The following is a 12,558-nucleotide window of genomic DNA, read 5'->3' as shown; positions in this document are numbered from 1 at the left end:
GAAAATAAAAAAAAATACGAAAAATAAAAAATTTAAATTTTTTAAAAAGTGAATCCTGAAATCCAAACCAAATAGTGTTATTAATTTTATAAAAATAAAAATAAGTACCTATATCAAAGTTATAAAATTTTAAGAAGAAATTACAAAAATAAAAAAAATAAAATAAAGAAACCCAAGATTTGAGTTTTGTAACAAAATAAATTCTAAACTTTTAATTTTGTCAATTTACTTTTGATTTGTTTTCAATCATTTGTCTATTTTCATTAAGTGAAGCAAGCAAAAGAAGAAGATTTTACTCATACTCAGTGTAAGTGTATGAAATATAAATATTATTTTTCATTGAATTTAATGAGTAAAATATCATTTTTTGGTCAGCTTACTTAATCGGTATAGGCAAATTGTTTAGATTAAAAATATATCGAAATATTAGAATTAAATTGAGAAAATTCAAATTTTATTTTTTTTATAAGGCCCAAATCCTGAAGTTTTTTTTTATTTTATAATTTATCCAAAATTTAAAGATTTTTGGAGAAATTACAAATTAGTTGTAAGATAATAAAAAAAAAATTACAATGTCATGGAAAAAATTTATCATTTTAATTATTAAAATTGATAAGCTTTACTACCAGTTTGAAATTTGATTTTACGGCCAAGCTTCTCTCTAGTCCGAAATTGAATTGAAGCGTACAATTGGATTCGTGGAGGTTCACCGCGAATCCTGTTTCGATAATCCGAATTGTTCAATGTGTAAAACTCATCTGGTAGTTTATCCCTATAAAAAAATCACATTGATCGGGTATCAATAATTACATGATCGTATCATATTTCTATCAACGGTAAATATAATTTTCAAAATAAATTGTTAGTAAAAATCTGATCTGATTAAGTAGTTATCGACATCCGATCAATATGATTATTTTACATAAATAAATTATTCGACGAACTCTACACATTAAACGGTTTAAATTATTGAAACATGACTCATGACCAACCTTACAAGTCTAATGATACCATACAATCCAAACATGCCTGCCCCTTATTTTTAAAATAAGTCCCGAATTAAAGGTCTTGTTTGGTTTGTGTTTCTCAAAAATTTTTGAGAAAAATTCTCTACAAATAAGTTTTCAAAAGTAATCAAACCGAACAAATTTTCCTAAAAAAATTTCCCAAAACTTGTTTGGTTTATAAGTTTTTCAAACAAATCTCTCTCTCATACACATCAAATCAATCACTTTTTTCAAAACTCTCTCTCAAAATAATTTTTCAAAATATCTTTTGAAAAAAATCAAATCAAATAACTTTTTATACTTTTTATCTCTAAAATTCATCTTCCGAACTCAAACCAAACATACCCAAAATTTCTCGAACATTTTTAAAACAAATAAATGAGATTTGGGTAGGTACGTGTCGCACGCTTCATGCACGTTTTGTCAGAATAAAAAAAAAAATAGTTGTCCTTTTTTGATTATATAGTTTTATAATGGGGGCTTCCCCAAATCACCAACTATCACATCTTTCAATTTCTCCGCCTCATGTTTCACGTTGCCACGTTGGTTTCATCTTTTGTTCCGGCACCCAACCCAACACTATTAAATACTAAGGTCAAGTTTGAGAAGATTAAATAAGTGTATTTTTTTATTTTTTTTTGTATTATGTATAAAAAAAATGGAGAGAAGATATTGATTGATGTGACTCAAAAAAGATAAAAATATAAAATAAGTGTACTTTTTTAGTTTAGCCAAACTTGGCCTAACTGAAAAAAAAAAAAAAAAAAAAACATCCAGGATATTTGGTTTAAATTTTTAAAATTAAGTTTTTTGAAAATTTAATTTTTTTATTTTTGTGTTTTTTGTTTTTAATAAATATTTTTAAAATTTTAAACATTTTTTTTTTACTTTTTTAGATACACCTTATTTAAATGTATCTAAAAAGTAAAAAATTTGTGAAAAAATATTTTAAAATTTTAATAAATACATAAAAATACAAAAAAATGTACTGAATTCTCGTATTTTTTTTTATATTTTTGGTATTTAATGAATTTTTAAAAGATTTTTTTCACAAATTTTTACTTTTTAGGTATATTTATGTTAGGTATGTCTATACAGTAAAAAAAAATTGCTTAAAATATTAAAAAAAATCGGTAAAAACAAAAAAATACGGAAAGCAAGAAAGTAAAATTTTCTAAAAAGTGATTTGAAAAAACACAACCAAGCATAATTAAAAAAATAATATAATTTTATATTTTTAAATACTAATTAAAAACATAATAATTAAATATCACATGAAACATACCCAAAAATTTCATAAGTCATAATTAAATAATCTTATAATTAAAAAATAAAATTAATCATAATTAAAAAAAATGATATATCTAAGAGTGTATATGGTACCCCATTTATAATAGATTTCTCCTTAATTGTTAGGTATTTTTCAAAATTATTATTTGATATTGTCTACGTGATGGTCTAAATTAATAGTGCAATGAAAACTTTTAGAAGAAATTACAAAATATAAAAAACAAAATTCAAGGTTGAGTGTTTAATTTTGTCAATTTAAATTTAAATTTTTTAATTTATTTTTTATTTGAACAATGAAAAAAATAACATTCAGCTTGTTCGGTTTGATTTTTCGAGATTCACCTTTCAAAAAATTGAAATTTTTTATTTTCTGTATTCTTTTATTTTCACTAAATTTTTTTAATATACTATATAATTTTTTTTACTATTTAAATACACCTAACATAAATACACTTAAAAAGTATAATATTTGTAAAAAAAAAAATCTTTAGAAAATTCACTAAATACCAAAAATACAAAAAAAAAATTATGAGATTCCAATACATTTTTTTGGTATTCTTGTATATTTATTAATTTTTTTATAAATATTTTATTTTTTAGATACATCTAAGTGAGGTGTATCTAAAAAAGTAAAAAAATTACTTAAGATTTTAAAAATATTCACTAAAAATTAAAAAAATACGAAAAATAAAAAACTCAATTTATAAAAAATTAAATCTAAGAAATTGAAACCAAACATACTGATTTATATTCAATACTGGTGTTAGAAAAAACATGCCACATCACTAGTGACTACTAATCCATTTTCAATATCAAACTATATTTTTGCATTGAATAAACTAACCAACAATTTAGATAAAATTACAGAAAAATCTAATATATATCTCTTAAAAAAGAGTGTATTATCTTATCTTCAAAAATATATATATCATATATACCCTTAGTTATATCATTTTTTTAGTTATGACTAATTTTCCTCTTTAGTTATTACATTGTTTTAGTTATGACCTATGACTTTTTTAGTTATGCCTTATGTTGTATTTAGTTATGATATTTTTTTTTTTTTTTTTTTTTTTTTGGATATGCCTCAAAAAATTAAGATTATAACCTATGCATCCCAAAATGATAGTCCCTTTTGGGGAATCTAATTTTTTTTATAGTACAACTATTACATTTTTAAAATATTAATTTTTTAAAATTACACATTGATAGTACATTTTTTTAGGAATATCAATTGTCATAATTATACTTTTTTATATTGTTAATGAATTTAAAATAAAGAAAAAATAGAAAATTCATATTATTTTAGTTCTTTATTTTAAAAAAATAACTAATATTTTGAGACAATAAAAATTAAAATAAAAAATAATATTTTGAGATAGGGAATATATTATTTTTCTTTTTAGTTAAAAAGTATATACAGCGTAGTTTTTCGCTAAAATTACACGCATATAACTTGTGCATTGCTAATATATATATATATATATATATATATATATATTAAAGATACTACTATGTGCATTTTTAAGAGGATATATATGATAGATCTTTATAACAATGTAAAAAAAAAAATTGTAACAAACCTTAAAATGACATCTTTTTGCGTCACAAAAAGTACAATTTTTACACTTTAGGGTACAACACACAACGAACATATATAACTTTTATTACAAAAATCATAAAATTTTTTAAGAACTAATTACATTTTTAGTCTCTAAAATATGAGTATTTTGTCATTTCGGTCCCTTAATGTTTAAATTATGTCAATTTAATCTCCAATATATGAAAATGTCTTAGTTTGGTCCAAATTAAAATATTTTAATATATTGGAGACTAAAATGATAAAAGATTCATATTTTAAAAAAAAAATTAGAATAAAAAATATAAGAGTAAATTACACTCACATGTTTTGAGGTTTGAAAAAAAATACAATTAGTTATACACATTAACTATTTTAATTTACATAACACTTGAACTATTTTTCATCTCTCAAGGTTTTATATTTTATTTTTTTTAGTATCTATTCATCATTGATATTAGTTTCAATTATTTTAACTATACTATAATAGTAGTGTTATTCAAAGCCCAAAATTAATCCCAGTTTTCAAATTCAATGATAGAGCAACCAATTATTTTTGTATGTTATTTTACTTTTTCATATTTTCTCTAATTATTAACTAATTATTTCACTTGTAAATCATTAAATTTAGAAACTAGAGTTATATACTTTTTTTTTTATAAAATTAATTTAATTATGTCAATAACAAAGACTATTTGCATGTTCTCCAAACCTCCACAAATGTGAATGTAATTTTTTAAAATGTAATTAACTTTTTTTTTTCAACGGTGTGTCACGTGCAAGGGTACCTCCACAAATGTGAATGTAATTTTTTAAAATGTAATTAACTTTTTTTTCAACGGTGTGTCACGTGCAAGGGTATCATAGATTTTTCATGTATATATATATATATATATATGATGCATTTGACGTGTACAGAGAAAACAATCAACTTGTGCAAGTACCAACCTAGGAAATCAATCAATGAAGGTTGTGGTGACATCAAAGCAAGCCATAAAACCATCCAACCAAACACCGCACTATCTCTGCCAACTGAAGCTCTCATTTCTGGACCAAAAACAACAACCACACTATCTTCCTTTTGTCTACTTCTATGCATCAGGGCTTAACAAAGCGACAAGTGTCAGAAGAAGTGAGAAGCTAAAGAAGTCTCTTTCTGAGACACTGTCATGGTTCTATCCATTAGCTGGTCGTGTCAAAGACAACCTCTTTGTTGATTGCAACGATGCGGGTGTCCCTTTCCTTGAAGTCCAAGTCGAATCCAGTCTCGACCATGTCGTTGGACAAAGCAATTGCAACTCCCAACTCAACAACTTATTTCCGTATCCTGATTTTGATGATGCTGGTGATCTACTCTTAGCTGTTCAGGTCAACTTCTTCCAATGCGGTGGCATGGCTATTGGTGAGGCTTTGTTTGGTATCATTTATAATTGAAAAATATTATATATAATCTTTGTTTTTTATAATTTCAAGGTTGTTCTCAGAACCAGCCTTGAGATTTCTCGAGCTTAAGGCGAAATCTTAAATTAGAGCGCCTTTATATATAATAGAATATTTATTTAGACTTTTACTAACTTAAATTTATTGTGAATTTAATGTGATCCATATCGAGAAGGAATGAGATATATAAATATATTTTTTGAGTTAATTTTTAAGAGTATATAGTATTAATCTATACACAATCATTTTTATAAAAAAAAAAAAAAAATTGTAGAAAAAAGGTAATTAAGTACTTGTAGTATTTTTTTTTTTTTTTTTTAAACTAATACCCACACCCTTTCATCAAATGTTTGTTAAATCAATGGAGAAACATTTTTTTTTATCAAATTTGTATCTGATGAAAATTCAAAAAGATAAAGCATTGGAGATATTTTTTATCAAATTTGATGAAAATGGAAATTTGGGGTAAGAGAAGAATTTTTAAAATGATTTTGAAAATTTTTTGATGAAAGGGTTAGAGTAATTTATATCAAATTAAGTTTTTTATTCAAATTTAGAAACAAATTAGATTTAAAAAAAAAAAAAGTAATAAAGGGTTGAAGATGCTTTAAGGATCTTTAATTTAGATTGTAAAGTTAAATTAATTAATTTGGAATTTCATTTTTAAAGATGCTAATATCATAAGAGCTAAAACTATATAAAGACCCTGAAAATTGGACAAAATTTGGTGGCCCAAGACGATTGGCTTGCTCACCTTCGGCTAGGGCAGGACTTGGATTTCAAGGTGTACTCCCTCCATTTTCTGATGTTCAAACCCTCTTAAGTGACCACTGAAGGTGGTGGTCCAGTGGCTCTTCACACTCCTACACAAAATGTTTGGGTCGACACTTGGGGGTGCAAGTTTCTTTTGAAAACTGTGCTATATTCCTGTCACAAAACCCTACAACCCTTGTAGAGTTAGTTTGGAGTCCATTGTTATCCTAATAGGGGGTCCCTTTCTTGAAATTAAGTTAAATTTGGCCATCAACTGACTACATTAGAACTAAAACTTGCGGAAACTATATTATGCCTCCATGGAACTTCCTTTTTTCAGTTCAAAAAAAATATATATTTACCTTGGAATCCGTTTATACGGAACTTTGCCGTCTATTGAACTGCATGACTTGTTATCAAAGAAAACATATTATTTTTTTTTATCTCATTTTCTTTACTTAAAATCTTATCAAATAAAATATTGATTTTTAATCTCATTTTCTGCATGGTTGTTGCTGCTGTTTTTGTGTATTCTTTTCCATTTTGTTTCTTGGTCATTTGATTGGTGTCTCATCAATCGTTAGCTTTATGCTTGTATATGATTTGATTTGCTTTTCGATGGCAATTTAATTAGGATTGGAGAACATAACTTTGATGCTCGGAGCACTCGCCTTTGATTTATTAATGTTTTGTTTCAATGTTTTTACGTTCATTGTTCTGCATCAATGAAGTTCTATTTTACTGATTAAAAAAACAAAAAGTTGACTTTTAAGTCCTACCAAACTAAACTAGAATACTACTGTTTGGACTCGAGTGGCCAGTTTAGCCCATTTTAGATTTGTTTTATTGATTTAAATCGTTTAATTTTAATGCTTCTTGGATAAATTATTTGTAAAAAAATTAAGTTGATCTGATACTGATAATTATAATTGTTAAAATCTTATGATTCACAAATCAATTCATGCAGTTGAATTTTAAGTTAAGTAAATCTTACAATTTAATTGTGATCCAAACAATTCACCTTTATTAGCATAATGAATGAAACGGAATTATGTTTGCAAAATAAAAATAAAAAAGAGATCAACTATTTGTATGATATACGTGATTTTATTATTTATATACAGTTTAATTACATTGATATTTATTTTATTTTAAATGCTATATATTTATGTATTCATATATGTATATATGTTATAGAATTTTATATTATACTAAATAAAATGAATTTTATAATTTACGATTCAAAATAAAATTCATTATTTTAATAAAATAATTCACGGTTTGATTCACCATTTGACAATAATGTCAATAACCACATGTTTGGAATTTCTTTTCCAAATTGATGATTTATTTTTGAAATTATATATTTGTTGTCAAATTTTATAAATACAAATGTGAGCATTAGCAGTTGGCCTAATGGGCGCAGTTTGGGACTTGTAGGTATACTCCCTCCAACTGTTCAACTCCCACTACGTGTTATTAACTTTTGAGGTCAAGCTTACGAGTTTTGCCCGAGATTTACTCAATTCATGAGCAATCAATCTAATTTTTTCCCAAAAATATTGAATATACAAAGGCTTTGTTTGGAAAGCTAACTATTTTAGTTGGCTATTTGACTTTTTAATTATTTTAGTTGGCTAAAATAATTATTTGGGAAGTTGATTGACTTTTTTTTGTAATTAATTTGATAATTATAAGAAAAAAAATAAAATAATTATGAATTAAATATGATATTTTATTTTACTATTTTCAGCTAGACATTAATGGAAGAGAGGAAAGTCAGATCCTTACAAGGTTGTCTGAAATATTTTTATTATCTTACTACACCTATGGTCAATTCATTGTTTAATAGTTAACCTTCTTGACAGTTGTGAACTTAGATCTCGTTTGGGATTAAATATTTTAATTAAAAAGTTAAAAAGTGATTATAACTTGTTATATTATTCTTTTATTTTTTTATATTTTTTCATAAAAGTTAAAAAGTTATTAAAATAATATATTTTTAAACGAAGCCTTAATGTTATCTGACTACAGCTATGGTCAATTCAGGGTTCGTTTGGGATGTAAATTGATTTTTTGACTTTTTAGCTATTTTAGTCAGGGCTAAAACGTCATGGACTTTTGATTTTTATGACTTTTGTGCGAGAAAAAATAAAATAATTATGATTTGGATGTAACATGTTGTCTTATTAACTTTTTATTTATTTTATCTTTTTGTAACTATTCTAATCCCCGTAACCACTTCCCAAACGAATGCTCATTATCTTACTACACATATAATTATATATATATATATATATATATGAAATCAACATAACTTATAGGTTTAGAGAATCAATATCCATATTGCACTTGTAAAATTGTAGTTGCATAAATTATATTCGACCTTCTTGATCTTGATGTAATGGACTGATGTTCTTGATCTTAATGTTATAAACGGTTGGAGTTTGTGTATTTTAATATTAAAATAATTTTATAAAAATGATAGTTTCTGAGATTATTGTCAATATCTACTTGCAAATATTTATTTTTTAATGATAAATTCACCGACTGACAATATGAGTTAGATCGGTTCTTTAATTACTATGAAGCCAAGTCATAATTTTTTTCAATGATATTAAACGTGATTTGGGCATCAAATTTTAGAGAATTTTGATCATATGTCTTTCATTTAATAATATTGAACACCTTATGTGAATACAAAACTAAAAGTTACGACTAACATGTTATTATAGGAAAAGTCAATGAACAAAAACAAAAGCAAAATAGAAACAGATCTATAATTTCAATTTGACAGGGTAGATTTAATCTTTTTGTTGTGAATTCACTCCATGAATGAATATCAGCATTAAATTTTATATTCCGAATAAATTTCTGATCTTTTTTATGGGTTTGTAGACCCATATGTCACTATATAAGTAGGTATTGGACAATTATAAGAAATGTCTGATGATGCACATTAACCTCCATCCGAACTGTAATTTTATAAAATTGATGTGACAATATCATTTTTATAAATAAATTCAATTGTTTTATTTAAACGGGAAATGTTCCCGTTGAGCCTCATTTCATGGCTGTAATAGAAGATAACCATTACATAAAATAATCATTTACATTATCATTATTTACATTTTGTTATGTATCCATACTCATTAAGCATAAACTTCAAATAGAACAAACTACATAGAGATATATAAAGTGAAGTTTGGCCTTCAATTTTTTATACATGAATAGTAGTAATAAATCCCAAGTACTTTTGTTAACCTCTTTTTTTTTTTTTTTTTCTCCAACAGGATTATGTACTTCACACAAGATAGCAGATGGATTATCAATAGTTATGTTTATGAAATTCTGGGCAGCCGTTAGTCGTGGAGATCATAGCAATTTGGTTTATCCCCAATTCGGTTTGGCCAACTTCTTTCCCCCTACACTTAATCCCAACCCCAATTACCACAAGCACGGCGTTGGCACTACAAAAAACAAGATCACTGCAAAAAGTTTCATGTTTAGCGACTCCGCCATCTCTACTCTTAAAGCCAAATACACCCCCACCACCGCCACTATTGTCAATCCGACTCGTGTTGAGGCACTCTCTACTTTTATATGGTATAGATATAAGGCCGCCACTCAAGGAGAGGCAGTATGTGGAGAAAGAATTACATGCTTAGTGAATCAAGTGGTGAACCTGCGCACGAAACTCAATCCACCTTTGCCTAATTCATATTATGGTAACCTTAGTCAAGCTGCCATGGCATTATTAGTACCACCACCATTGAAAAAAGATGCTATTGGAGAGGATTGTGGTAGCTTGGTCACTCAAATGAGAGATGGGATAAGAAAAGTTGACAGTGATTTTGTAAGGAAACTCCAAGAGGGTGGTAGTGGTGGCATGGAAGGCTTGAATTCCAAGATATTAGAGGAGAGTGGTAATAAAGGAGGAGGAGGAGAGGCGGTGTTTTCTCTTGTGTTTTCGAGCTTGGCTAGGTTTCCACTATACGAAACTGATTTCGGATGGGAAAGGCCAGTATGGGTGACTTTAGGTATGTTAAGTCTTGATAATATCGTTTTTTTCTTTCCTACCAGAACGGATGATGGCATAGAAGCGTTGATTTTTTCGAACGACGCCAACATGGCGAAACTTGAAGCCGATAAAGAATTCCTCTCATTTGTTTCCACTCCTCCTCCTCCTCCTCCTCCCGCAAATGCTAAATTGTAATTTCTTGCTTGCATGATGTTGAGAATATAATCTAAATAATAAAAGAATAATGCTATTCAAGTTTAAAAATTAAATCTATTTTCTAGATCTAGTGGTGTGTTAAAAAAATTATTAGTTGATAATTAAATATTTTCTAATTATCAATCAATCATCTTTTTTACATATCACTGAATTTAAAAAATAAATTTAAAAGATAACTTCTATATCATTTTTTATAATAAAATTGTCCCTTTCTCTAATAAAGTTTAATGTGTCAATTTTGGTTGTTGATGGGTTCTTTTTTTTTCCACCTCTTTTTCTCTCTTTTTGTAATTTTTTATTATCATTAATAATGTATTGTGTCCTTTTTTTTCCGATTAAAAAAAAGGAAGAAAAAAGATGTTCAATTTTTAAGGGTTGTTTGGGATGATCTAAATAAGTACACTTTTTGACTTTTTATGAAATATGAGTTGGGTTTGGGTTGGGTTTGAAGTGATGTGTTAGAGAGGTGATGTGACTTAAATAAGATGATATGACTTAAATAGAATAGTGACTTTTTGACTTTTTATCTTTTTTTAAATATGCCAAACTTGGCCTTAAGGGCCCACAAATGGATGGACACCACGTGGCATTTGAGAAAGGTGGGCCATGTAATTTTTTTTTTTTTTTTTTGGTCAAGATTGTAAAATGTTAACTAATTATTAATAAAATTATATTATAACTTAAGGTGTTCGCAATTACTCAATCAATTTAAATTTTTGATTTTTTTCTCACCCGGCTCTAAAATGTGACTACAAGAACACCGGGCTAAACCCAAAGTCTAGTTGATGTAGTGAAACCCAAAAGTGGTAGTCGTCGCAGTGGGGGTAATTTTTTAGTTTCACCCCAAAAAATAACTTAGTAGGTTTAATTAAAATTTTAAAAGTTTAGTTTTTATTATATCTTAATATAAATTTACTAATAAAGACAACACATATTAAACCTTAAAATAAAAAAATAAAAAAAATTATCATGGTACACCTTAATCATTTCTACGTATTTTTTATATTCAGGTCTCTATCTTTTTTCTTAAGTTTTAATTATTTTATCTTCTTCTTCCTTATTTTAAAACTCTAATCCACCCATCAGTGGCGGAGGGATGTGGGGTCGAGGGGGTCACGTGTCCCCTGACTTTTCAAAAAAAAAAATATATATTATTATTTTATTTGGTCTTGCTTACACAGTGCCCCTCTGCTACATAGCCCTCCCAAATGCGTCCCAAACACACTGACACCACTCCATGGATCCACATTTTTTTTTTTTTAAATCTCAATCTCAACCAAACACTGACACATAATTTTTTTTTGTGAGTACACACAACTCTAATTATGGCAAAACTAAAACCCTAAAACCCTAAAAGTGTATGAAATTCTTTATTTTTTTATTTATTCACAATACTAGTTAAGTATTTTCGTGTTTTCTTTGTCTTTTTCGTCTCCCTTTGTTGCTTTGCAATTTACCAACTCACGATTCACCAAATTAGGATCACACAACACAGATTTGGGACCACACTACAAGTTTAGTATCTTCTCTTCATTATTTACAAATAACTTTATTTTTATTTTTTTACTTTTAAATAAAAATTATGAGTATTAATTTATAGTTATTTGTTAAATTTTAATTTGTAAAAATTTTTTATTTGTTATTATTTATGTTAAAATAAGAGATTTTGATATAATAAAATTATGAATCTTAATTTGTGGTGATTTATATTAAAATTAGTGATTTTGATTTGTTGTTGTTTGTGTTAAAATTAGGGATTTGATTTGTTCTAAAATTAAAAATATTAATTTGTAGTGATTTATATTTAAATTAGGGGTTTTGATTTGTTTTATTTGTTGTGATTTGTGCTAAATTTAATTTTTTTAATCTGTATTAAAATTTGAGATTTTGATTTGTGGGGGTTTGTGATTTTGATTATGAATTTTAATTTTGATTTTTAGTTTTTTCAAATAATTATGGAGAAATATTTCAATAGAAAATCAAAGTTGGAATCATCTCTTCCTCAAGATGAAGATGATAATCATTCTTCCGTAAAACAAAGTCGCATAGAAATCAATTTAGTAGACCTTCCTGCAGATCCAGGTACCCCCCCTATATTAAATTTTTGACTCCACCACTGCACCCCATCAAACTCACAATTATCATCAATATCATTATTTTTTATTGCATTGTTACTTGTAAATAAATAAATAAATAAGGGTGATGATTGAGACCCCCTCCAATCACCACCCCCACCCCTCCCAACCCCAGAG

At 26.6% G+C, this 12,558-nt stretch overlaps 1 protein-coding gene across 1 annotated transcript; it reads left to right on the top strand.

Annotated features, from left to right (window-relative positions):
* The first annotated feature begins 4,792 nt into the window (after positions 1-4,792).
* On the top strand, positions 4,793-10,528 carry LOC114315458 (stemmadenine O-acetyltransferase). Its single transcript, XM_082875102.1, has 2 exons — positions 4,793-5,278; positions 9,363-10,528. The coding sequence occupies exons 1-2, from the start codon at positions 4,840-4,842 to the stop codon at positions 10,283-10,285; spliced, it is 1,362 nt and encodes a 453-aa protein (XP_082731228.1). The 5' UTR covers positions 4,793-4,839; the 3' UTR covers positions 10,286-10,528.
* The last annotated feature ends 2,030 nt before the right edge of the window (positions 10,529-12,558 follow it).

Source organism: Camellia sinensis, chromosome 6 (genome assembly GCF_055761805.1).
Source record: "Camellia sinensis isolate YWXY chromosome 6, ASM5576180v1, whole genome shotgun sequence".
Classification (NCBI taxonomy): domain Eukaryota; kingdom Viridiplantae; phylum Streptophyta; class Magnoliopsida; order Ericales; family Theaceae; genus Camellia; species Camellia sinensis.
Note: the sequence above shows the minus strand (reverse complement) of the source record. Positions and strands in the feature narration are given on the sequence as shown.

Coding starts and splice junctions, on each gene's coding strand:
- LOC114315458 (XM_082875102.1), top strand. CDS start 4,840: ATGAAGGTTGTGGTGACATCAAAGCAAGCCATAAAACCATCCAACCAA. Junction 5,279..9,362: donor ATGCGGTGGCATGGCTATTG/GTGAGGCTTTGT, acceptor TTTCTCCAACAG/GATTATGTACTTCACACAAG.